Source organism: Mchenga conophoros, linkage group LG7 (genome assembly GCF_057382185.1).
Source record: "Mchenga conophoros isolate Kocher_MC1m ecotype Shallow Benthic linkage group LG7, M_conophoros_male_GT1.1, whole genome shotgun sequence".
Classification (NCBI taxonomy): domain Eukaryota; kingdom Metazoa; phylum Chordata; class Actinopteri; order Cichliformes; family Cichlidae; genus Mchenga; species Mchenga conophoros.
In genome coordinates, this window is record NC_140532.1 from 25,568,501 (window position 1) to 25,596,075 (window position 27,575).

Here is a 27,575-nt window from a genome sequence, read left to right on the forward strand (position 1 = left end):
AACTGTCTCAAAGTGTCATTCTCTTTCACACACGTCTTTAATCAGACCACAGAAACGAGAATGAAAAGTGTTGAAGTTGTTTTAGTTTAAAACGTTTAAAATCAATTAAAATTTGTTGTTCAGGTGTTATGGCATGCATGGTCCCTGCATGATTTTTAAAATATAGATGATATACCATGGACTATGGTTTCTGTCATTCTCAGTTTTAGTTTATATCTTTTGACTTTTGTACAAGATTTTGTGTTTTGCCTAGTAATTATGTTGGTACCTTTATGTTTTGAGGAATTGGGTTTGACACTTCCTGGCCCTAAAAATCCTCTTGAAGAATTTGTTTATCTAACCTCAAAGATCAAAATGAAAGTCCTGGTTTTGGTGTTACCTGTTGTCTGATATATTTTTCCACCTACAGACAGCCTACAGAGTCCTGCAGCAACATCCTCAGGTCTGCGGCAGCAAGATCGCCATGATAGGTCTTTCCTTTGGCACCAGTATCACCCTCAAGATGGCTGTTTACTCTGAAGTTATAAAAGTAAGACATATTTTTATAGTGACACTGGGGCTGGAAAATCAACATCAGTCTATTTTCAGCAACAATGCATGGTCAGGATGAAGAAATAGGTTGACCACTGGCTGTGTTTTTAAAGTCACTGGTTTTGGCAAATTGCAACTTCATCATTTCTTAGAATATTCTTGTCTACCCATCTTATTCCTAATCAGGTCTTTTTGTCAGTTGATAACATCTGTGTATTTTATGTGTTTTTTTTCCAGCTCAGTGCTGCAGTCTGTATCAGTGGGAGTCATGTGCAGCCAGTTGATGGATCTGTGAAAGAGATATTGAGATTCTTTCAGAAGTAAGTTTACGTGTTGTCAGTTACTTTTTAGTTAAAGCCAAATTGGAAATCTAATATATTGAAAGATGTTAGAATAATCCTTTTTAACTTTCCCTTTTAATTTTTTGTCCCATCAGAAATGGTGAAAAGACTCGCTTCAGTGAAAAGAACGAGGTGATCTGGCGAGATCTGCTGTTGCCCATCCCCACCGACCCTTCACTCAAAGTCAATGTGGGTACCACCAGCTAAAGCATATTTCTGTCTTAAAGCCCTTACACACGAGAGACAATAAATCCATGCTTATATTTTGTGCATTAAAAGTCACCTTTGGATTCATCTAATGTAGCCATTCACACCAACCCCGTAATTATTCCTGCTGCTGAGGTAGGATGCAGTAAGATAAACTCATCATCGCTTCACTTTATTTCTTTCACAACTAGGGCTGGGCCATATTATACCGTTCACGGTAATACCGGTACAATGTTAGGCAACGGTAAGAAAATGAAATACCGCGATAGAATATGGATAAAACGCGCATGCACAGTGCCTTTGTTTTCATACGCACATGGCCGATTGTTGAGTGAAACGGATGAACCAGAATTGGTTTCTCTCTCAGCTCTCAGCGAAGACGGTCGCACTTTCTCCTCTCCTCCTCACCCTTATCTTCCCTGCTTAGCCTCTATGTCCTTGTCCTGTCTTGCGTGCATTACTTTCCCTGGAACAGCCTCTCACTGTCGTTCTCTAAACCTAAAAGAGAATTATGGATTTGATCAACTGGTCCCTGAGTGCTATTGACACCCTTTTCTCAACGAGAAGTCGGGGCTCGGGAGAGCCTGAGTGCCCTGGAGGGACTTTCCCTGCCGGTTACACGATGGACGGGTGGCAGAACTGGAGGACCGTGTGCCTGGCGGGACTGTCGATCGAGGACGCTGAAGATATCTACCTATTCGGAACCATGATAACAGGGTTCATGCTGATCGGTGTTGGCCTAGCCCTGCTTTATCGGAGAAATAAGAGAGCGGAACCGGCTGTTCAAACCCCCACATGGCTGCCCGCTGGATTCGAAGCGCGGGGACGAGGTGCGACCTCTCACAACGAACGTAATATGGTCAACACCTTGGAGACGCTTACTGCTGCTGTGAAGGCTCAAAACAACACCATTGAGCGTATGAGGGGAAACATCAGAGAAAGGCCTGCTCAAAATGACACCCTTGAGCGACAGTTGGAAAACATCGCGGAACGGATCACTGCAGTTGTGAAGTCTCAGAATCAAAAGACTGACAACACCTTGGAACTGAAGTTTGATACCATCATGGGGAGGCTCGCAGCTCTTCAACGCGAAGTTGAGGGACCTGTCTCAGAGTGCTAAAATTCGAGCTGCTCACAAAACAGAAATTAACAATATTCAACATTCGGACACCACGGCGCCAGCTGCAGGCCCAAGGCTGGAGCCCACCAAAACAACTCCCTGATAACGACTGTGTGATGACTATTCTTCCCGTCCCATGAAGGCCACCTGGGTTGGCTGGCAGACTGTTTACTTAGCCTGATAGAGCGAAGAACACTGTCTCCGCTGAACTCTGGACACGCACACACATACACTTACACTGATAAGCACACACTCATCCCCCCTCCCTTCCAAACGCCTTCGATGCTTGTTTCCTGAAGGGGCAGCACGGCGGGTCTGTGTGCCGCGCTGGAATGGTAGCGCTGTGCAGGGTGGCTGCTGTGTTCGCTTCGGATTACTCCTCAACCCCCACCCACCCCTGTGGCTTGTCATGTCTTCACAATGTTGTGCTGTGGACATTTATGTGCTTCTTGTGCAGAGGAGTTTTTTTGTTTCCTGTTCTCATGCTGTCCTACCATGGAAGCATAGCATGAGTAGGGGTCTCTTTTTTTCCTCTTGTACTTTCCCCAGTGTAGTGTACATTTCAATGTTTTTTTCTGATTCTACCAATCTCTGACCTGTATCCCCATGTAATGTTTGTGCTATATGTGTAAGGTCGGGGGGGGGGGGTCCTATTTCACTGCAGGGCAACCTGCATGTGACGAATAAAGCTTTGATTGATTGATTGATTGGTTTGTAAAAATGGTGCAAGTTCAGTGATGTGGAACTGGTTTGGTGTTTGTCCATCAGATACACAACAAAGCACATTTTTTTGTAGAACATGCAAGCGGGCCGTCGTTATTGCCGTATTTGTCGGACTAAGGTGCTCGTAAATCTGGGAGTAATCTGGATCCGAAACTCCGTCCCCTTCAGGTCCCAAAGTCAAACGAACACACAGCATCACTGAGAGTTAAAAACTGTCTAAATTCTTTCATCTTTAATAAAACGATCAGCATTGCTGCTTTACCAGGTGTAACTATGAAGTTGAACATCCAGGCATCCATGAAAACAGAATTTATTACATTTAACGGAGTTAGAAGTTAGCAGGAAGCTAGCGGAAGTTAGCTCGCTAGTTTCGCTAGTTACCTAAGCATGATATAGCATGTTCTGACTGAGAGATTTCTGAGAAAATTCAAACGTACTGCTTTGCTATCACTTCCAACATAAATGAAGACGGGAAACTAAACAGCAGTGACGTTTGTAGGGTTACTGAAGTTGGGCTAGGTGGTATATAATGATGTGCTACGTGATCGCTAGCGATACAGCTATGTTAGTGTGAGGGCGCATGCATATAACTTGTGGAAAACTGTCAAGTAGGGCCTTTAGCGGCCTGTCTGAATAAGCCAAGAGGAAGTGACATATTGAAGAGAGCCTGTGGGCGCGCGAAAAAAAAAAAACAGGGAGGTGCGCTGTTGGGAGCGAGCGGGGTGTGCGGTACTGATCCCGCGCGTACCATTACAGCGGAAGACACCAGGAAAGCCCCGCGGTCAGAACAAACCTGAACGAAAAGTAACCGGGAGGTTAGTGGGGCAACGGACGGGATCGCAGCGAGTTTATGTGGAGTTTCCCTCCGTGTGTGGAATCCGACTCAGGTTACAGCAGTTTTTTGTTTTTTTGTGAACCCGAGTCTGGATATCCTGCTCCGGCTGTGGAATTTCTGGGCAGCCTAACAGACGGGAACTCTGGTTCACGACAGCTACACCTAGAACTGTTTATTGGTTTCACATACCAGGGACAATTCACTGGATCGGACTTTACTGTAAAGACTGGAACTATTTTTTTTTTTTTTTTTTTTTTTTTTTTTGCTGTTTGGACATTGCAAGTAATGTGATGAAGCTGTGTTAACCATTCTAGATAAGAGAATTTCTGTGTTAACCTGAATTGTTCTGCTGTATTGTGATCTTGGCGCCCTTTTCCGGTGGCTAGTGTGGTGGGAGGGGTCGAGAACTCGAAACATTGGGTTACAACAGCCTGTTTGATTTATTTTATTTTACTCTTGGGGAGTTTCCTTACTGTCGCCTTTTGTCTCCAGGGCACTGTTAACATCTATAATCAATCTTGGTTCACGAGGGCCATCCGAAAAAATAAAAGGGGCCACGTTGTTTAAAAAGTCATTGTATGCTTCTGTCTAACTTAGGTTGCCTTGGAGTAGGGGCACCCGAGTTGTCTGGTTAGGTACAGAAAAACGGAGGTAAGCGAGGCTGTGTTAATATTCAACAGTACAGTGCGCGCCAGGCAGTCGTTGTTTCACAGGTTTGGGCCCCGGAGCCTTCTTCTGTGCCTGTAGCAGCCAGACAGCTAAAACCATTCTTACAGAAGTAAGTATCAGGGTCAACTGTACTGGGGGGGGGGGGGGTCACTGACTCAGATCCGACCACCCTTTAGTCGTTCAGGGCAGCCTGTGCGCCTCTTCACCCCTACATAAAGGGGCTAGTAGCCCCTTACACATTAGCATAACATAAACAGTGAAGCTGGAGGATGAACGCTAACACTTTTCCCCTCGATAAAAGTTAACGTGAGGGTTCCTGGTGGTTAGGGACAAATGCAATCGCATGGCAGGATGCTGTAAACGGACCAAACTTCAGTCAGGAGAACAACTGAGATAATCCTTCCACAATACGAGGTTAGTCATTAATATATTGCAACAACACGGGAATAGAGCAGCTGTGATAGAGTACAGCATTAATGAATCAATGGTACAGAAGTGGAGGAAGCAAGAACAATGAGTTGAATAAAGTTTGATTTCTCTGACTGCTTTGTTTTGCTTAATGTGCCTTATAATCCCGTGCACCTTATGGTCCGAAAAATACGTATTTGACTTTTTTATTTGGCACACTGTAGTTTAATGTTGCAAAGCACCACTTTTTAACTTCAGTGGATATTATACATGGTTATGCTCAGGATATGTCAGCCCATTTCTACTGGAAATGCCTTTTGGTTAAACTTTGAGCAAGGAATTTGCATTTGCACTGTTACATTTTTATAAAGCTTTAATGCATGTAAAAAAACAGCTGCTTGTTTAAGTGAAAATAAATGGATTTGGGGGGGGGGGTTTGCGCTAGTAATGTTGTGGAGTTGTATTTTGTCTCGCATCAATTATATCGTCAGTTATATCGTTATCGCAAATTTTCAAATATATATCGTGATAAATATTTTTGGCCATATCGCCCTGCTCTATTCACAACACCCAATTTTCCACAAAAAAGCAGTACATTCAGTAGGCATACATATATGTGTATATATATATGTATATGTGTGTATATATATATATGTGTGTATGTGTATATATATATATATATATATATATATATATATATATATATATACACACACACACACATGTATGTATGTGTATATATGTGTGTGTGTGTGTGTGTGTGTGTGTATATGTATATATGTGTATGTATGTATATATGTGTGTGTGTGTGTGTGTGTGTGTATATATATGTGTGTATATATGTATGTATATGTAGGTAGGTACCTATTTAAAATAGGACAGAGCTGTAGACGCACAGTTAGTTAAAAAGGGTTTAATTTTTAATACAAAATACAAGTAACAGTGTAACAGCGGCACCCAAAAACAATTAAAAACTGTACTTTATTAAAAACAATAAAACTGTATGATTGCCTGTGAGATAGGATAAGCACTGTGGGGAACCGTTTAAGAACAAATCAACATAGCACACACGTTAAAAAGGGACTGCAACTCACACATAACCCCAAATGTGAAAGACACTATAGAAAAAGAGAGCAAACCTTCAGTGCAGTCTTCACTCGGGCCCACCGCGGTGCTTGCAAAACGCGGCAAGAAAAAAAAAAGGATTCCATGCAGCGCCTCTACCGTCTGCAGCGATATATATATATATATATATATATATATATATATATATATATATATATATATATATAATAAAGATAAAACGCTAAAAACCATCAATATCTGCGGTGCCTTCTGATACAGAAAATAAAACAGGAAACAAACAAAATCGACAGCCGCACCTGTCACAGTCTGTCGAATTACCATCTTCATCCGCTTTATCCGGGGCCGGGTCGCGGGGGCAGCAGCCTAAGCAGAGAAGCCCAGACCTCCCTCTCCCCAGCCACCTCTTCCAGCTTATCCATTCCCAGGCCAGCCGAGAGATATAATCTCTCCAGTGTGTCCTGGGTCTGCCCCGGGGCCTCTTCCCGGTGGGACATGCCCAGAACACCAACCCCAGAAGGCGCCCAGGAGATGCTCGATGCTCGAACCACCTCAGCTGGCTCCTTTTGATGTGGAGGAGCAGCGGCTCTACTCTGAGCCCCTCCCGGATGGCCGAACTTCTCACCCTATCTCTAAGGGAGAGGCTATCCACCCTTCGGAGGAAGCTCATTTCCGCCGCTTGTATGCACGATCTCGTTCTTTCGGTCACTACCCACAGCTCGTGGCCATAGCTGAGGGTAGGGACGTAGATCGACCGGTAAATTGAGAGCTTTGCTTTTACACTCAGCTCCCTCTTCACCATGACGGACAGGTGCAGCGTCCGCATCACTGCAGCCGCTGCACCAATCCGTCTGTCGATCTCCGGCTTCCTTCTCCGATAACTCGCGAACAAGACCCCGAGGTACTTGAACTCCTCCACTTGGGGCAGGAACTCATCCCCGACCCAGAGTGGGCACTCCACCCTTTTCCGGCTGAGAATCATGGCCTCAGATTTGGAGGTGCTGATCCTCATTCCCACTGCTTCACACTCGGCTGCGAACCGTTCCAGTGTGAGCTGGAGGCCTTCACCCGATGAAGCCAACAGAACCACATCATCCGCGAAAAGCAGAGATGAGATTCTGAGGCCACCGAAGTGAAAGCCCTCCGCCACTTGGCTGACCAAAGACCGACTGGACCAAGAGTGGTGTGTACTCTCCCTCCTCAATTTTGAATCTTAACACTAGAAATCCTGTCCATAAAAATTATGAACAGAATCGGAACAGAACCAAGCTCTTGCAACGGTTGTATAGTGATCGAATGGCCCGTAGCAATGGGCCAGACACCCCATACTCCCGCAGCACCTCCCACAGGACACCCCGAGGGACACGGTCGAATGCCTTCTCCAAGTCCACAAAACACATGTAGCCTGGTTGGGCAAACTCCCATTCACCCTCAAGTATCCTTGAGAGGATAAAGAGCTGGTCCAGTGTTCCGTGACCAGGACGAAAACCGCATTGTCCCTCCTGTATCTGAGGTTCGACTAGCGGGTGAACTCTCCTTTCCAGCACCCTGGCATAGACTTTCCCAGGGAGGCTGAAGAGTGTGATCCCCTGTAGTTGGAACACACCCTCCGGTCCCCCTTCTTAAAGATGGGGACCATCACCCCGGTCTGCCAGTCCAGGGGTACTCCCCCTGATTTCCACGCAACATTGTAGAGGCGTGTCAACCAGGACAGCCCGACAACGTCCAGAGCCTTCAGGAACTCATGGTGGACCTCATCAACACCAGGGGCTCTGCCACCAAGGAATTGTTTAACTGCTTCAGTGACCTCGCCTCCGGAAATTGACGGGTCATTCCCCTCATCCCCAGACTCTGCTCCCTCCTCGGAAGATGTGTCAGTGGGATTAAGGAGGTCATCAAAGTATTCCTTCCACTGCCTGACAATTTTCTCAGTCGAAGTCAGCAGCGCTCCGCCAGCACGATACACAGTGCAGGTAGAGCACCACTTTCCCCTCCTGAGACGCCTGACGGTTTGCCAGAATCTCTTCGAGGCAGTCTGAAAGTCTTTTTCCATGGCCTCTCCGAACTCCTCCCACACCCGAGTTTTTGCTTCAGCCACTGCCCGAGCTGCATTCCGCTTGGCCTGTCGATACCCTTCGGCTGCCTCCGGAGTCCCACAGGCTAACCAAGCCCGGTTGGTGCCACAGCAGGCACCAACCACCTTGCGGCCACAGCTCAATGCAGCAGCTTCGGCAATGGAGACGCTGAACATGGTCCATTCGGACTCATGGTCCATTCGGACTCAATGTCCCCAGTCTCCCTCGGAATGCTGTTGAAGCTCTGCTGGAGGTGTGCGTTGAAGATATTGTGGACTGGGGCCTCTTAGGTGTACCAGGTCTGTCCAGCGTCCTCCCCCGCCACCTGATCCAACTCACTACCAGGTGGTGATCAGTTGACAGCTCAGCCCCTCTCTTTATCCGAGTGTCCAGAACATATGGTCGCAGGTCTGGTGATACGATTACAAAATCGATCATCGACCTGCAGCCTAGAGCGTCCTGGTGCCACGTGCCCTTATGGACACTCTTATGTTCGAACAGGGTGTTCGTTATGGCCAAACTGTGATTTGCACAGAAGTCCAATAACAAAACACCACTCTGGTTCAGATCAGGGAGGCTGTTCCTCCCAATCACGCCCCTCCAGGTCTCGCTGTCATTACCCACGTGAGCATTGAAGTCTCCCAGCAGGACAACAGAGTCTCCAGGTGGAGCACCTTCCAGCACCCCACCCAGGGACTCTAAGAAAGCTGGGTACTCTGAAATGCCACTCGGCGCATAAGCGCAGATGACAGTCAGGACCCGTTCCCCGACCCTAAGGCGCAGGGAACAAACCCTCTCATCCACCGGGAAAAACCCCAAGCCGAGGGGATATTAGTATACCCACCCCAGCCCGCCGCCTCTCACCAGGGGCAACTCCAGACTGAGTCCAGCCCCTCTCCAGGAGACCAGTTCCAGAGCCCAAGCCATGCGTAGAGGTGAGCCCGACTATATCTAGCCGGTACCTCTCAACCTCACGCACTAACTCAGGCTCCTTCCCCACCAGAGAGGTGACATTCCATGTCCCAATTGCCAGTCTTGGCAGCCGGGGATTAGTCCGCCAGGGGCCTCCGCGCCTCCTGCGGGTGGTGGGCCTGTGGGAGGATGGGCCCATGTCCCCTTTTCGGGCTGTGCCCGGCTGGGCCCCATGTCGAATTACACCAGTTTAAAACAAATTAAAACACACTGATGTGGCGGGTCCTCTACCCGCAACCAGAAATCCACTTGGCAAAGCAGCAGCTCGGTACTCTGTCCACAAGTTTGCGTCACACTCTAATAAATGTGGGTCAGTGGCGGTGAAGTTCACTACTCTCACAGGAACGCAATGTTTCCCACCATTCTAACAGAAGTTTAGTGGGACCCGCATCAAGCTTTCATAGAAAGGAATTAAAAACACCAACTTGCCCAGCTTGGACCAAGCACTCACACCTTCAGGTTTGCTAGAGAATAGTTAATTGCCCACACCTGAGCTTATGAAAGGGGCAAAGACCAGGGTTCCCAGACTCAGGTCTCACCTGTCACAAACAGCATTTAGAAAAGTTGATGCTTTGTTTTCATATAATTAATGCCTTTGAAAGGAGTTGGTGTTCAGATTTATCATGTTCCTTTTTGGTTGTGGTTGTGATAGGATGTGTTGTGACCTCCTAGACTATGAGTGACTTTCATGTTGTGTAGTTGTGCTTGCTTCATTCTACTTTTGTAATTTACATTTCCTACATAGCAACACCCTCTGCACGAGCAAGACTTGCTATATGCATAATTCAGCTCAGCTTTTAGTATTAAAAGATTAAAAGCATCCACTGTCCTGAGTTAACAAGTGGTATGCATTATATTATCTATTGATACAAATCACATTTGTTCAATTCAATTGGCAGCAAATCACAACAACAGTTGCATCCGGGTATTTTATATTGTATTTTAAAGACCTTATAATGCAGAGAATGTTGGGAAAAGAAAACTCCCCTTTTAACAGGAAAAAAAACTCCATAAGAACCAGGCTCAGGGAGGGGTAGCCAACGCAACGGGTTGTGGGTGAGGAGACAGGAAAAAAGACATACTGTGGAAGAGAGCCAGTGATTAATAATAACTAATGGTTAAATGGAGAGCAGTGTATAAACACAGAGTGTGAAAAGATGTGAGTGAAGAAGAATACTCATTGAGTCATGGGAAGGCCCTTGCAGGTCTAGGTCTATTGCAGGGTAACTAAGCGAGGATTCAAGGTCATCAGATTCAACCCTAACTATAATATTTGTCAAAAAAGAATGTTTTACACCTAACCTTAAAAGTAGAGGGAGCGGTCTGTCTCCTGCATCCAAATTGGAAGTGGTTCCAAGCTGATTAAACTAACTCAAGCAGTGAAACACTAGGAAACTAAGACCAGGGACCAGGACAAAAGCATGAACATAACAATACACTCTGACAAAGCACAGTGGAAGACTAGCACAGTATAAACAAAGAAGATGATTAGGAGAATTGGAGACACATGGGAACACAGCTGGAGCAAACTAGTAATAACGAGACAAAAAAACCTGAACACAATGCACACGAGACGATGGCTGTCAAAATAAGACACGAAATAAGTCAAATACAGAGACAAAGACCTAGACTCAAGACACACAAACATGACGCCAGAAGAGAATAACAAACACATGACAAGGCCAAGAGAAAGAGGGGAGAGACAGATACATAGGGAGACAGCGAGAGAGAGAGAGAAACAGAGAGTGGGAGCACCAGATATACAAAGGGCAACATTACGGGCTGGGGAGACTAAAGGTAACTGTGAAATGCACTTCACACATGTACACACACGCACAGTTGTTTGTCGCCAGATGCCACGTTTATTTATCGTTTTCATTTGTTATGACCGACCACAGTCTGACAGCTCCGGTCTCAGCTGATTTCCAGTCTCCCCTCCGCTCCTCTCCCGTCTCACTATAAAAGGGAAGGAAACCATGATCAGTCCAAACGCCATCAGCTGTTCTCACCTGCGTCTCCAGCACCGCCCCGTTGAGCTCACTGCACCACTCCTCCCCTGCAGCTGTGCCCGGGACCACACCTCCGCCACAGTAACCAAGCACAGGCATGCTGAAGACAGAACACAGAGATAAAGACTAGGAACCACAAGTAAGCCAAGACAACAAGACTGAATTAGAAAAGGAGATCCTAAAAAAAGAGAGACTGAAGAACAGGAGGGGAACGCTAAAGAAAGCTAAACAACCTAAAGTCATATGAATTACACAAGAGATAAATAATACTAACAGAGAATTCATAAGAACAAGGAAACTAAACAATACCAATAGAGACTAGGAAAAATAAATCACTCCTTGAGATCAAAATAATAACGAGTAACAAGAATCAACACTCCATAAATACACAACACTGGGTCAGTGACCCATGACAATCTGACTTTAAAAGCAGAAAATTAGAGGTAATCCCAGTTTTTATGTATTTAAGACATTTCTGCAGTTTACTTAATTAACAGTGCTGAGCGCCTCAGACCCAGGCCTACACACGCACACTGCACAAAGATACATCTTTCCATATCCACCCTAACCTCTGAAGCAGATGAACACATTTCCTTTAGAGCCAGCAGTGACCTTAGTGTGTCAGGAAGAATCCCCATTTACATGAACAAATTGAAGTCTGTTAGACATAGGGTTGCCAACTCCCTGAAAAATAAATAAGGGACACCTCGTGGCCAGGGCCGGGCAACCCAGTTGTCTTCACCCTTCCCAGTGTGGTAGCTCTTTTTTTTTGTGTGTGAAATAATTTTTTAACCATTTGACTTGAATTTGATTTAAGCAGATGCATATTCTTTGTGATATGACCATATGGGAAACAAATGATCATTCAGCCATTTATTTTTTAGCTCAAAATGACAACATTAACACAGTAAAACAGGTCTCTTTCTTAAACAGAAGCCTGTCATGCTTAACTTTTGAGAATATAAGTAAAACTTTCTTTAAAATAACTCTGTCCTGCTTAACTTAAAATTATATAAATTAATAGAAAACAATAGAACAAAATCATTCTTGTAACAGTGCACATATAGTGCATTTAGTACAATTGGCTTCAGTTGAGGTATTATTTCAGCTTTTCTAATGCTAATCAGCTGCTCCTGTTTGTAAACCCGCTTGTTCCCATGATTACGTATCTTAACTCATCATCATTATTCATCTATGTATTACTTTTATGTATTAGTCATCTATTTGTTGTAATCATCTATCCTTGCAGTTGTTTATTACACAAAATAAATTATCACACTTCTGGCCACATAGCGCTGATATTCACTGCACATGCCCATATTAACCTTAACCAGAGGGTTTTAAAAAAACAAACCAATGTTTACATGCCATATCTGCTTCTGCCGTGGCCTGGTGGACAAGAAATTGGTTAAAGGTTCCCCGAGCTTTCACGCCCCTCATGTTCTTCATGTGCCCACCATTAGAAGCATGCCTATGGAAAAAGTGCGCTGGCACACAGTGCAGTGCGCTTTATAGGTGTTATCGTGCACTTTTCCAGCCAGGTGTTTTCCTTTTCCCATTCCTCCCTGTACTTTTGCAGCCTATTTTTCTTTCTCTGAGGGGAACAAACATTGCTGCTCTAATGCTGCTCTAATGCTGCGCTTACACTGTGCGATTTCTGGCCCATTTTGAGCCGATTTTTGAGTCATGCGACCGATTTGGTGATCTGCCCAATTTTGGCCTTCATTGTGCATCGTGTAGTATACGTGGGGTAACGAGAAGCGATTAACACCTCGAGCAGCTCCCGATCATCAATCGCTCGTGAGGGTGTCACCGCAGCTGCTCACACTGCTCACGCGCAAACATGTAAACGTCGGTGAAAAAGACGGAGCAGCACGGCAGTGCAGCGTGTGATCTGGACACAAGCGATGGAGGCACAACTTGTAGAACTTTGGAAAGCTCATCCGAGCCTTTTCGATGTGGCATCACAAAATTATCACGACCACAACAACCGTGAAAATAGTTGGATCTACACTGCTGCTCAATCACAGCTGCCTGATCAGTGTTTTTCATTAGCAATTTAGCAAAGTTGATGGTGGTGGTGTGCGTGTCTGTGTGAGTGAAAGAGAGGGGGAGCGAGCGACAGATTTTCTGTTATAACCTTCATTTTATGGAGGCACAGTGTGAGCACTCAGGTCGCATCAGAGCATCGGGCCGTATAGTGTGAGACCCTGCATCGTGACCTACCAACTTCTAACCCCTGCGAGTCAATCGTGCAGTTTGAAAATCGCACAGTGTCTGCCCAGCTTTAGGTCTACTGTCATCCGAGACTTGCACCGCAGTGTCGGCGTTTGTTTCCCTGTTGGCCATGCTTCTTGTTGTGGTCATCTGTTGTCTTCCGGTATTTTCTCCGTAAGCGACCTTTCCTCGACCAATGAGATGAGCGGTAATCTGAATTGTCATACTCGAATTGTCATAAGTGTGCTGTCAGCTCATTGGTCACAAAGCAGGAGAGGGGCTGGGAATTATGTTTTCCAACAAAGCGTTAATTCCATTAAAAGTTATAGACTACTTTTGATTCTCACTGTATTACGGGACAAAGTGCGTCCCTTATTAGCTCAATACGGGACGTGTACTTTTGTTTCGAAATACGGGACTATTCCGTTTTTTTAAGGGACGGTTGGCAACCCTAGTTAGACAGATGTGATTCAACCCAGTGCTGCATACTAGTTTTAATACCTACAGCATGCAGTGATCTGTGTAATATAATGTTATGGTTAACAGTGACAAATGCTGCAGAGATGAGTCCACTGTTAGAGGCCATAAAAAATTATTTATAACCTTCACTACTACTATTTCTGTACTTTGATAAATTCTGAACCCTGACTCAAATTCTGCAGTAAACCATTCCTTTGCAGATAATCATGTAGCTGTTTTACAATTATTGTTTCAAGATTTTTTTTTTTAGATAAAAGAGGGGTTGGAAGATAAAAGGAAGGTTGGATTTGTGTAAATAAATAACCAACAGAGAGCCAAAAGTCCAAAGTCGACATTAGTCAAAAGCACAAGAGGTGAGGGTGACACAAAGCTAAGGTGCTATGAAATAGTATTTGTCCATTTCCCAATTTCTTTTATTTTTGTATTTATTTATTTATTTTTTGCAAATTTGTCAGACTTAATGTTTCAGATGATAAAATTAATTTTTATATAGCAAGGATAACCTGGGAAAATATGAAATTGAGTTTTTAAAAGGTTATTTCATTTATTAAGGCTATCCAAACCTACCTGGCCCTATGTGAAAAGGTAATTGCACACCTTGGTAAATCATGAATTAACTAACCATACCCAGGCCTGATGACTGCCAGACTTAATGAATGAATGTTACGGCCCTGGGCCTTGGAGGGAGTGAGACTGCCTTTTTGGTGTTCATGCAAATCCATGTGTGCCATGACTTGTGTGTGATTGGTTACTGGGAGACCCGTGCCAACCCTCTCTTATGCAGAATGAAGTGTGCCAGACCACACGGACGATCGGCTGCCCGGGGATCCCGTGATGCTCCAAGAGGCAATCAGTGGCTGATCGTGCCCACCTGTGGCTACAAAAGGCTGGAGGTCCTTCACTCAGTGGCTGCTGCTTAGGACTGAACATGCAGTTTGCCCTTCGTGCCTCCCGCGTCGATCTTTGTTGAACTTGTTCATATTGCTGAACTTTGTCAAACCTTGGTGCATGCTTTAAACTCAGCCTGATTAGAGTTTTGAGCTGCTAGCTGGCTGTGAGTAGAATTTTGTGATGCTGGCTTGCCTTAGTTAACCCCTAGCTTTTATTTTGTGTGCTGCCAGCTTGCCTTAGTTAACCTTTAACTTTTACTCTTGACTGTTCTTTCTTTATGTAATAATTGTTTGCCCAGTGGTCTGTTGAACAGCCCTGTCGGTTTTCTGTTTAAAGTTTGTAATTAAAACCTTTTTCTTGTGTTGCGGGCTCATGTATGTTACTCCTTCCCTGACGCCTAGCAGAGGGGGTTGTAACATAAGTGGCGGCTCGTCCGGGATCCTCCTTTTCCCCATAAGGAGAATTCCCTTTTGTGAAAGAGAGAACGTGTGTTTTGCTCAATTTTGGGATTTTTTTCTTCTTCTGCCCTTTTCCCTGTTTTGAGCGCCATGTCGGCTCCATTTTGTTTAGAGGATTTTTTGAAAGCTCCATCTGTTGTGCTCCTTGAGAGCTGCCGCAAATGCGAATTGCTGAAAATTGCAGAACACCTTAAGCTACAGGTCTCTAAAACACTCCGTAAGAGTGACTTGAAAAAGCGGGTAGTAGACGAGTTGGTGGAGGCTGGTTTAATGCAAGTCCCTGATCTGCCTGAAGTGCCTATGGTCTCTGGTGAGCCTAGTCAAACTTCCTCATTTGAGGGGGACCATAAAGATGGTACGGGTCATGACAGTGTGGGAGATGAGCGGGGGAAGACGCCGCGCACGCTCCCTCGCTATGATCCCCTTTCCTCTGGAAGCTCAGAAGCACGGGACGGGGCCCGGCTAAAGATGCGCTTGGCACGGCTCCAGTTGGAGGCCGAGGAGAAGGCTCAAGCCAGGCGAGCTCAATTACAGCTTGAGATCAGAAAGCTGGAAATAGAGGCAGATAAGACAATGAGGCTGCGTAAGCTGGAGCTGGAGTCTCAGCCACGAGCCTCATCTGTCTCCGCTGATGGTCCAGGTTCTGCCCCCGTGTCTACTACTCCTTATGACATTAGTAAGTGCATTTCTTTAGTGCCTGCATTTAAAGAGGCTGAGGTGGATTCTTATTTTGCAGCATTTCAGCGCATTGCTGGTGCTTTGCGGTGGCCTAGTGAGATCTGGCCCCTTTTATTACAGTGTAAACTGACTGGAAAAGCCCAAGAGGTGGTAGTTGCGCTTCCCTTAAAAGACAGTTTGGAGTATTCTTGTGTTAAATCAGCTGTGTTGCAAGCATATGAATTGGTTCCAGAAGCATACAGGCAGAAATTTCGGCTACAGAGGAAACTTCCCTCCCAAACGTATGTGGAGTTTGCCAGGGAAAAAGGTATCCTCTTTGACAAGTGGTGCTCTGCGTCAAAAGCCAATGATTATGATTCATTGCATGAATTGATGTTGCTGGAAGACTTTAAAAAGTGTCTTCCAGAGAGTATAGTGTTATACCTGAATGAGCAGAAAGTAACCACTTTAGCAACTGCAGGAGTTCTCGCAGACGAGTATGTGCTCACCCATAAGTCCTATTTTCTGGTTGGAATAGAGATGGGTTATGCTCCTAAACCAGTTCACAAAGTCTATATCAAATCAGAACTCGTTACGGGATTTTTCCCCGTCGCAGTATGCCCAACCTTACCCATAGAGGGGGTTGCCATGTTGCTAGGAAATGATATTGTGGGCGGATTAGTGCGTCCTAGTCTAGAGGTGCTGGATAAGCCCCTCAGTTCTGATGCCCCAGAGATTTCTGTGACCCCAAAGCTGTACCCAGCCTGTGTGGTTACTCATGCCCAAGCCCGTAAAGACGGTTACGTTACCCTCGCTGATTCTGTGTTGAGGACCTCATTTTCTGAGGAGGGTGTCGCGTTATCTGAACAAAACAATGTTTTGTCTCCACCAGACTTTGTGAACCCTGAGGAGCCTGGTCCATCTGAAAAAGATATTCCACTGCCTTTGACCCGAGAAAACCTGTCGACAGCTCAGATAGCTGGCAAATCATTAAAGCCATGTTTTAAGCGTGTGGTAAGTGCTGAGCAAGCCAGCCATGAGCAACAAGCCTGTTCCATAGAACAAAATGTGCTAATGCCCTTCGTGCCTCCCGCTTCGATCTTTGTTGAACTTGTTCATATTGCTGAACTTTGTCAAACCTTGGTGCATGTGTAACCACGGTAACTTCTGTCCCTACTAACTGCCAGTCCCTTTATTGTGGCGGGAATGAACCCTGTAGAAGTTCCGGGTCAATCAGCTGCATGTCCCTGCTCCTCTGGCTGCTGTTGTCCCTGTGGTTGGCGTACTTGTGAGATATCGACAAATTTTACACTACAGACCAGTTGACAGCGTGCAATAACCCGGCCGATTCATTCATCTTTACACCACCTCACAATCGACTCAACGGTGAGTTATTTGTTTGTTTTGTTTTGTCACAATCAATGAAAATGCGGAGCCGCGATCGCACATCCTAAAACGCCGGTAAGCTAATGCTAGGCTACCGACAGTAAGTGCAATTATTAGTTTTATTTATTGAATATTGTTTTTGTTTATTCCATTATGACCGAATGTTGACTTAACGTATCTAGAGTTGAACGAGTGATTTGATTTTTGTAGTTTTGTCCGTTTTGGATGTTTTTTGTTACTTCTGATGAAATGCCAAAACGGCCTATGAGATTATTGAATCTGTTGCGCAACACCTGTGGTTAAATGAGTTTTGTAAATATATTTGAGTAACTTTGGATAATGTTTATTAGCTTTATTGCTGATATACTTTGATGGGACCCATGAGAATGTTTTTCTATAATAGTATTTTGAATGAAATTCATTATAAGAGATGATGGTTTATAGAGATTGACAGACCACGTGACTTTCGCGCATTGCATGCCGGGAACTCGTGGCAAAACAATCCAAGCATTTGCAGCACCGCAAAACGTTCATTCTTCGATTCCAATAAATTCTTGCTTTTTCTTTGCCCCCCAAAAAGGAATGTACAAAACGAAGGAGAACAATGCCGGTCCGTACAAAGACAGACTTGATGAAAAGTCAAAGAAAAGATACTAGGAAAAAAATCAAACCAGTGAAAGGGTCAGACCCTTACGAGCACACAGAGGGACAAAATACGTTGGCGTGCTGCCCAACTTTCACCACGCTCATATTTATAATTATACGCTTCTTGGAGTGAGTGCATACACTCGTGAAGTTTAGTAACTTCAGGTCACTGCAACAAGCCCAGGTACAGTCAAAGGAGCTTGCAAAGAAAAGCGTCTGGACTTCTTTAAGTTGCTTGAAGACGTTTCACCTCTCATCCGAGAAGCTTCTTCAGTTCTAAGGTCAAATGGTGGAGAGTCCCAGATATAAACCTAGTGGGAGTGACCCCCCCACAGAGGGACAAAAGGACCCCCTGATGATCCTCTAATCGCCTGAGCCAAGGTGTGAAACTGGGTGTGGGTCCCAATCAGCCAGAGTTTCGGGTGTGTTCATTGTGAAACCTGGCCCCACCTTATCATGCGAATTCCTGAGGTCAGATGGCCCAGGATGTGAGTGGGCGTTAAGGCGTCTGGGAAGGGATCTCAAAACTGGATTATAGATGGCAGAGAGTTGGTGTCGTAAACCCCCGCCTCTGTTCAAAGATGGTCGCTCACAGTGGACATAGATGGCTTCTTTCACTCCTCTTTCAAACCATCTGTCCTCTCTGTCCAAAATGTGAACATTGGCATCCTCGAAAGAGTGTCCTTTATCCTTAAGATGCAGATGGACTGCTGAGTCTTGTCCTGTGGAGGTGGCTCTTCTGTGTTGTGCCATGCGCTTGTGAAGTGGCTGTTTGGTCTCTCCAATGTAGAGGTCTGAGCATTCCTCGCTGCCCTGTACAGCATACACCACATTGTTAAGTTTGTGTTTTGGAGTTTTGTCTTTCGGGTGAACCAGTTTCTGTCTGAGCGTGTTGCTGGGTCTGAAATACACTGGGATGTCATGCTTGGAGAAAACTCTCCTGAGTTTCTCTGATACGCCGGCTACATAGGGGATGACAATGTTGTTGCGTCTGTCCTTCTTATCCTCCCTCGCTGGTGTCTGGTCTTCTTTTCTGTGCCTCTTTGCTGACTTTAAGAACGCCCATTTAGGATAGCCGCACATTTTGAGTGCTTACTTTACATGTGTGTGTTCCTTCTTTTTCCCTTCAGGCTTAGAGGGAACATGTTCTGCCCGGTAGTGTAGGGTCCGGATTACTCCAAGTTTGTGTTCCAAAAGGTGATGGGAGTCAAAGAGGAGGTACTGGTCCGTGTGTGTGGGCTTCCTGTAAACTTCGATGTTGAGTTTGCCGTTCTCTTCAATGTGCACGGCGCAGTCCAGGAAAGGCAGACAGTTGTCCTTTGTGTCTTCCCTGGTGAACTTGATATTCTTATCCACAGCGTTAATGTGCGCAGTGAAGGATTCCACTTCTTGTGTCTTGATTTTGACCCAGGTGTCGTCCACATATCTGTACCAGTGGCTGGGTACTCTTCCTTTGAAAGAGCCAAGAGCCTTCCTTTCCACTTCCTCCATGTAAAGGTTGGCTACAATAGGTGAGGTCAGTAATTTGCACCAGAGGTACACTTCAACTGTGAGAGACAGAATGTGAAAAAAAAATCCATGAATTCACATGGTAGGATTTGTAAAGAATTTATTCGTAAATTAGGGGGGAAAATAAGTATTTGGTCACCTCGAACAAGGAAAATCTCTGGCTCTCACAGACCTGTAACGTCTTCTTTAAGAAGCTTTTCTGTCCCCCACTCGTTACCTGTATGAATGGCACCTGTTTGAACTCATCATCTGTATAAAAGACACCTGTCCACAGCCTCAAACAGTCAGACTCCAAACTCCGCCATGGCCAAGACCAAAGAGCTTTCGAAGGACACCAGGAAAAGTATTGTAGACCTGCACCAGACTGGGAAGAGTGAATCTACAATAGGCAAGCAGCTTGGTGTGAAAAAATCAACTGTGGGAGCAATCATCAGAAAATGGAAGACATACAAGACCACTGATAATCTCCCTCGATCTGGGGCTCCACGCAAGATCTCATCCCGTGGGGTCAAAATGATCATGAGAACGGTGAGCAAAGATCCCAGAACCACACGGGGGGACCTGGTGAATGACCTGCAGAGAGCTGGGACCAAAGTAACAAAGGTCACCATCAGTAACACACTACAACGGCAGGGAATCAAATCCCGCAGTGCCAGACGTGTTCCGCTGCTGAAGCCAGTGCATGTCCAGGCCCGTCTGAAGTTTGCCAGAGAGCACATGGATGATACAGCAGAGGATTGGGAGAATGTCATGTGGTCAGATGAAACCAAAGTAGAACTTTTTGGTATAAACTCAACTCGTCGTGTTTGGAGGAAGAAGAATACTGAGTTGCATCCCAAGAACACCATACCTACTGTGAAGCATGGGGGTGGAAACATCATGCCATGGGGCTATTTTTCTGCCAAGGGGACAGGACGACTGATCCGTGTTAAGGACAGAATGAATGGGGCCATGTATCGTGAGATTTTGAGCCAAAACCTCCTTCCATCAGTGAGAACTTTGAAGATGAAACGAGGCTGGGTCTTCCAACATGACAATGATCCAAAACACACCGCCCGGGCAACAAAGGAGTGGCTCCGTAAGAAGCATTTGAAAGTCCTGGAGTGGCCTAGCCAGTCTCCAGACCTCAACCCCATAGAAAATCTGTGGCGGGAGTTGAAAGTCCGTGTTGCTCGGCAACAGCCCCAAAACATCACTGCTCTCGAGAAGATCTGCATGGAGGAATGGGCCAAAATACCAGCTACTGTGTGTGCAAACCTGGTAAAGACCTATAGTAAACGTTTGACCTCTGTTATTGCCAACAAAGGTTATGTTACAAAGTATTGAGTTGTATTTTTGTTATTGACCAAATACTTATTTTCCACCCTGATTTACGAATAAATTCTTTACAAATCCTACCATGTGGATTCATGGATTTTTTTTTCACATTCTGTCTCTCACAGTTGAAGTGTACCTCTGGTGCAAATTACTGACCTCTGTCATCATTTTAGGTGGGGGAACTTGCACAATCGGTGGCTGACTAAATACTTTTTTGCCCCACTGTATATGTGTATATATGTATGTATGTATGTATGTGTATATATATATATATATATATATATATATATATATGTATATATATATATATATATATATATATATATATATATATATATATATATGTGTGTATGTATGTGTGTGTGTGTGTATATATATATATATACATACATACATATATACTAGGGGTGCAACGATATTCGTATCGATATTGAACCGTTCGATACAGTGCTTTCGGTTCGGTACGCATATGTATCGAACAATACAAAATTTTTAATTTATTTTATCAACTTTCCTTCTGACGATGCTGTCTGTGTTGAGCGCTCAGTGAATCTGCGTTCGACTACTCCGCCTAGGCTGCACTGTCGAGCCTAGGCGGAGTAGTCGAACGCAGATTCACTGAGCGCTCAACACAGACAGCATCGTCAGAAGGAAGAGCGCAGGGCAAGCTAGCGAGACAGAAGTTAAGCTCTCCTTGCAACATGGACCTCCCCCACCCTCATTCAGATCTGGCGTTTGGAATTATTTTGGTTTTCATGTGACGTATGACCCTGAAGGTAAGCGAGTCATGGACTAAAGTAAAACAGTATGTTGGATGTGCCATGCAATGCTCAATTACATGGGTGGGAACTAGTGTGTTAGCGCAGTTAGCTCGTTAACGTGTTGGCCGTCTAGCCCCATGCACGGGGCGATTGGCGGTAGCTCGTTAACGGAGATTTGCCGTGTTGTGGCGTTAAGGTCATTTCAACGAGATTAACCTGAAAGCACTAGTGGGAACACAACGAATATGACTGCACATTTACACCGACATCATCCTAGTGCAAAGACAAGTGGAAGCAGAAAAAAAACAAGCAAGCATGCCACTAACTTTAGCCGAGTCATTTAGACAGCTGTTAGCACATGATTCTCCTTATATGTTTAATATGCTGCTGAGAATATAGCCCAGAAGAAGCGGATAGTATAGCTTTTATTTTGGAAAGAGACATTTCTCTGTAATAAACTCTCTTTTCCAAACTATAAGGCAAAAAGAAAGTGCAGCTTTATGGTTTCATGGACAAAATAATTTCTGTGGCTGCAATATGACGAGCTAAATAACCAGGGCTGCACATAAGTGGTCCGCAGGTGCGCATTCGCTGTCAAAATAAAAAACACGCACAAGGGCTAGGGTTAAATTTAAAAACTGTACTTTTGAGTTAAAATATATATTTATAATTTTAATAAATGACAAATTAAAAAGGCATGAACATTTTTTTTGTATCGAAAAAATATCGAACCGTGACACCAAAGTATCGAACCGAACCGAACCGTGAATTTTGTGTATCGTTGCACCCCTAGTATGTATGTATATGTATATAAAAGACAGTACACCCGTTTGTTTATTTTCGATTACTTGTATATTTTGGGGGGAAAAAAAAAAAAAAGATCATATTGTTCAATATACCTTATATATCTAATACCTAGGCAACAATGTGTATGAGAGAGAGAGAGAGAGAGAGGATTATAAGATCATCTGAGTGTTGGAAGCTACATCATGATATACAAAGCCTGCATTCTATATATAACCATAAATAAAACTTCAACCATCAAAAAAAAAAACAACTCCTCGCAGGTGAGATATTTCAGGCATGTCCTGAGGGGAGGAGGCCCTCGGGCAGACCCAGAATATCCCATCTCTTTAGCTGGCTTAGGCATGACTCAATGTGTGCCAACAAATTAATCAAGGAAACCAATGGATCAACTTGATTTTTTACCCAATAAGTTAGACGCAATGTGTCCTCCGAATGAGCTGGAAGAGGTAGCTGGGTTGAGTTCAGGCCTGACCGACTCATCTCAGACTGTTGCCCCCGTTACTCAAATTCAGACAAGCAGTACAACATAGATGGATGAAAATTGCTTTCTGATGGCTTATGCTGCAAGCTCATCAGCCCTACTTTCAAATCCCAAGGAGGGACAGGCAGTCCCCAATCTCACTACTTTAACTTCAAACACTAAACAGTAAAACCATCCATTCTCCTCCACTTATCCAATTCAGTGTTGCAAGGGTGCTGGGGCCTACCCCAGCAGCTGTAGGATGAGAGACAGGGTACACTATGGATAGATCGCCAGTCTGTCTCAGGGCTAACACAGACAGACAACCATTTCCATTTACCTTCAGGCCTATGGCCAATTTTGAACCAATTAACCTAATTCAACTATTTCCATGTCTTTGGACCATGGGAGGAAGCTGAAGTACCCAGAAAAACTTCTCATAGAAAGGCCCAGGCTAGATGGTGGAATCAAACTAAGGACCTTCTTGATGTGAGGCAACAGTGCTAACAACAACGCCACTGGTGGTTACAACTGTCCAACAATGAAAAAGCAAAACTTAAAAATATTCACTAAAAATCCAAAGCTGAAATCTATAACTAAGAATTCAAAACTCAGAACAGAAACGAACAACAGAAACCCTTAGAACCATGCCAGCAAGAGGTGATAGAAAGCCATGCATAATTTCATGAAACTTCCATAGTTGAAAACGGTGAAAAAAACAAAACTTCTGCTGTTTTTGTCTGTTCAGGTGGGACGGCTACAGTGTCCTCTGCTGCTGGTTGTAGGTGAGGATGATCAGAACTGGCCATCCCAAGAGTCTGCATTGGATGTAAGTTTCCTGTCACAACTTCCTATGTAAAGAAGGTGGTTGAAATAAGGTTAGAAATGGGATTAACCCTCTCAAGGCAGGCGTTGCAGATTTGCAACAGTTAAAAACTAACGACCTGATTACCCCACATACATATTTTATGAGGTTTTTTTTACTCAGAAGTACCACTGCAGGACTTGGTTGTGCATTAGCAATAAAAAGTTTAAGTTTAATTTGAGCCTGAGAGGGTTAAAAGAATCTGCATGCATTGCTTTGAACATTCCTCAGCAAACTGCCCTGGTTGATGTAGCACGGACTCCCAACAGAGTAGTAACCACAGACTGGGGCAACCTGTCAACCTCCAGTTGAGGTTCAGGCTTAGGTGTTCTAGGCAATGCCCCAGATCTCCAAGCGATGCTGCAGACATGTGTAAGCCAAAATAGCCTCATGATTGTCATCTCCCTGATAGCCCTTCCTTGTCAGAAAAGTGGAGCTTTCCATTGCTTGAACCCCCCCTTGCTGAGGATGTGTCACCATTGGGAAAAAAAGTGGTTAATGCCATCACTGATGGCCAACACAGGAACTATAAATGATAACCCTGCATCATTTTATAAACCATCGAAGGGTTTGCCCCCAAGAGTCTCCCAGGACAGCTGATGCCCCAGGGGACACTGGGGCAGCTCCAAGAGTCCCCCAGGACACTGGCCACCCAGGGAGGTAGCAGGAAGAGGCTTGGTCCTGAAATCTTTCAGAAACAGGGAGGAGGCTTTTGTAGCCCCTGGCTCCAACCCTTGTTTTTCTGTGGGCTTTGTTCAGCTTTACCACACGGAGTGCTGCTTCCTATAGCATCGAGCTTGTGTCTGGCTCAGATATAGCAGATGGAACCACAAGTAGTTTAAGTAGACAGCCATGGTTTTCTACCTAAGATAGCCAGAGGGCAGTGCTTTGCTATCCAGAAGGAGGTCATAGCCCTGCTGGTTGCCACTCCCTGCTCCTTCATTACCTTTACCAAAAGTAGAGAGGTTAGGACGTGCTGCATTTCTATGGCATTTCAGATCCATCCCCCAGCAGTTTAGTCACTCGGTACTGGTACATCACTTGCGTTATCCTCCCGTTCCTGGATTGTCAGTTAAATATATAATTGCCTGCAACATCCAATTGGAACAATATTTCACTTCACAAAAATCTCAAAAATATATTTGAAAAAATTCTACTAAATAAAACAGAAAATAAAGCATATAGGGGGTAAAGGGGATCAAAACTATAAAATTCAAATCGAAATTTCTCAGGTTTTTGGTGCATTACATTTGGGATGGGTAATAACTTATTGAAGATCATTAGACATAATTTTGTGAGTTCTCTGGCTAGTAAGTATCAACATGATTTTTTTAGATAAAATGTTTTCAAGTTTGTGTCTGTAAAGAATAAATTATGTGACAACTAAAGGGCTTCACATAAAAAAGACACAACAAAACTATTTCAAAAATATAAGAACGTTTTACTTTCATGTTTTCCAGATTAAGGAAATGATGGCACGAGCGGGGAACAGTCATCTGCTCACTGTCCTGTCATACCCAAATGCAGGTCACTTGATCGAACCGCCCTACACACCACATGCCAGATCTAGCACCTTAAAGACCGTTGAAATAGAAGAGAAGGGTAGGTTCACTTTCACACTGCAAGGTTGTAGACTGTCTCAGTTGTTCTTTGAGGACCAGAGGGGTCCACATTTTGGCAGGTTTGAGAAATGAATGTTATTTAAAGTTGATGTTCAGGTAATTTTGTGGCAAGAAAATGATTGTGAAAAAAACTCTGGACTACACATGCAAATTATCAGTAAATTTCTTGCGGTACCAGTTTTGGTAACAGCAGTTTTTTGGGGAGTCCTGATGTCTGTTTTGTTTTTGCAGTGATGTGTCTGTGGGGTGGACAAACGGTGGAACATTCTCGAGCTCAGGAGGATGCCTGGAAAAAGATGGTGGTTTTTCTCAAAGAGAATCTGTATGGTGGCAGAAACCCTACCTCATTTTCTCACCTGTAGTCAAGATGATGACATGAGTTCCAAAGTCAATCCAAGATGAAAATATTTGGCTAAAGACATAGTTAGGTGAGACGACAATGGAAGCTCTTCTGTGGCAATCAGTATATAATGCATTGCTATGAAGATATTGATTATGACCTTTGGATTCAGTTTCAATATTACTTATTAAAAATGTCTTCTTAATAGAAATAGTTAACGGGTTTAATGGCTTTTGTAGTAGGAAGCTGCCACTTCATATGATCATTAAATCATAAACTACTTTTACAGAAAGACAAGCAGAGACAATTGTTCCCCCACCAAATACTCACACAAACCAAAATATCTTCCTGCACTATACCGATTTAACAGGATAAACTGGATAAGGTGCACTGCTTTTTGACTGATGAATTCTAAAATGTTTTTACTACTATAATTAAATAAATATCTAATATATTACAAAAAATTATTAGTGAAAATGACAAGTGGTGAAGAAATTTTTCAAACCATTCCTTTAGGAAAAGAAGCAATAAAATACTGAAAGCACATCAGTACACATAAAAATGTACTACTGAAAACTGTGCATTCAGACTGACTATAAGTTTAATTTCCAGCATCAAATTCTATACATCATGTCTGCAGTAGTTGTCCTTTGGGGATCTCTGGAAAAAAGTTGTTTGTGAAAAATAAATATGTTGGCCTGTGTTTGTAAAGTGTATTAAAATGTTAATAACAAATAAAGGCTAAATTAAAAGGTTTGATCATTACATGACATGGTTAACTGTCAATATCTATAGGGACAATTAAAATATGAATGAATGTAGAGTGTAACAAAGTACAAATACACCGTTACTATATTTAAGTAGTTCATAGTTAATCAAGTTCAAGTTCATCAAGTTCATCAAATTTTATTCACCACATGCAGTGGCAGGTTGCCCTGCAGTGAAATGAACCCGCCCCCCGACCTTACACACACAACACAGACATCACATGGGGACACAAGTCAGAGAACGGTTGCATTACAGAAAAACCACTGAAATGTACACTACAATGGGAAAAGTACAAGAGGAAAAAAAGAGACCTCTACTCATGCTGGGCTATATGAGAACAGGAAACAAAAAAACTCCTCTGCACAGAAAGCACATAAATGTCCACAGTACAACATTATAGAGCACGTGACCAGCAACGGGGTTGGGTAGGGGATAAGGAGTAATCCCAGGCAACACAGCAGGCATCCTGCCACTGCGCCGACTCTCCAGCAAACTCTCCCCTCCTCGATTCAGAGATGGTCTTTCCCTTTTCACGTAAATGGCCTCCTTGACTGCGCGCTCAAACCAGCGTTCCTCCCTGTCCAAGATGTGTACATCCTCATCATTGAAAGAGTGTCCACGGGCCTGTAGGTGTGAATAGACTGCAGAGTCCTGGCCTGACGAGGTGGCTCTTCTGTGTTGTGCCATCCGCTTTGCCAGAGGTTGTTTTGTTTCCCCGATGTATAAATCCTGACAATCCTCCTGGCATTTAACAGCGTAAACTATGTTACTCTGTTTGTGTCGGGGGACCCGATCCTTGGGGTGGACCAATTTTTGGCGCAGTGTGTTTTGGGGTTTAAAAGCCACAGAGACCTGGTGTTTAGAAAAAATGTGTCTCAACTGCTCCGATACTCCTGACACACATGGGATCACTACAGGTTTTTGCTTAGGCAGCGGTTGTCCTTTTCTCCTGGATCGGCTGGAACTTTCTTTTGGTGCCTTCCCAGCTTTGACAAAAGTCCAGCTGGAATAACCACATTTACTCTTCTTGAGGTGCTGTTCTTCTGCTTGCCTGGCCGCTGTGTCTGTGGGGATGGTGTTCACTCGCACAATTTGATATCCTCGTGTCGGTGTTGTTCCCACATCATCATAATAAATGTTGGTTCAAGGTTCAACATTGCAAGTGACCAATCAAATTGTTGTGACGTCATACTTTTGCGACTTTGGAAAAAACCGCCTTAAAAAAAATCTACTTAACTTGCGAGAAACCGCCTCTGTCTGCCAATCCAGCACCGACACGAGGATATCAAATCATTCCTTTTGCACACAGGGCCATGTAGGTTTGGATTTTTTCCCCAATTAATAATAAACACCTTCATTTAGAAACTGCATTTTGTGTTTACTTGTGTTAGCTTTGTCTAATATTTACATTTGTTTCAT

At 44.1% G+C, this 27,575-nt stretch overlaps 2 protein-coding genes across 4 annotated transcripts in view; both read left to right on the forward strand.

Annotated features, from left to right (window-relative positions):
* The window catches only part of LOC146570208 (peroxisomal succinyl-coenzyme A thioesterase-like), a 29,800-nt gene extending 3,656 nt beyond the window's left edge, over window positions 1-26,144 (forward strand). For both annotated transcript variants that reach the window (XM_085283104.1, XM_085283103.1), the window contains exons 6-11: window positions 410-529; window positions 769-851; window positions 968-1,061; window positions 23,310-23,390; window positions 24,887-25,028; window positions 25,280-26,144. In XM_085283104.1, coding sequence (XP_085139230.1) covers window positions 410-529; window positions 769-851; window positions 968-1,061; window positions 23,310-23,390; window positions 24,887-25,028; window positions 25,280-25,410 — 651 coding nt within the window. In that variant the 3' untranslated portion in view covers window positions 25,411-26,144. The remainder of the gene's footprint in view (window positions 1-409; window positions 530-768; window positions 852-967; window positions 1,062-23,309; window positions 23,391-24,886; window positions 25,029-25,279) is intronic.
* On the forward strand, window positions 10,940-19,604 carry LOC146570209 (uncharacterized). Of its 2 annotated transcripts, XM_085283102.1 has the most exons (3): window positions 10,940-11,112; window positions 14,455-16,690; window positions 16,864-19,604. In XM_085283102.1, exons 2-3 carry the CDS (start codon window positions 15,110-15,112, stop codon window positions 16,966-16,968), a joined length of 1,686 nt encoding a protein of 561 aa, XP_085139228.1. In that variant the 5' UTR covers window positions 10,940-11,112; window positions 14,455-15,109; the 3' UTR covers window positions 16,969-19,604. The 2 variants fall into 2 exon arrangements, with proteins under 2 accessions (XP_085139228.1, XP_085139227.1); XM_085283101.1 differs by having other exon boundaries at window positions 14,455-19,604.
* Window positions 26,145-27,575: the final 1,431 nt, after the last annotated feature.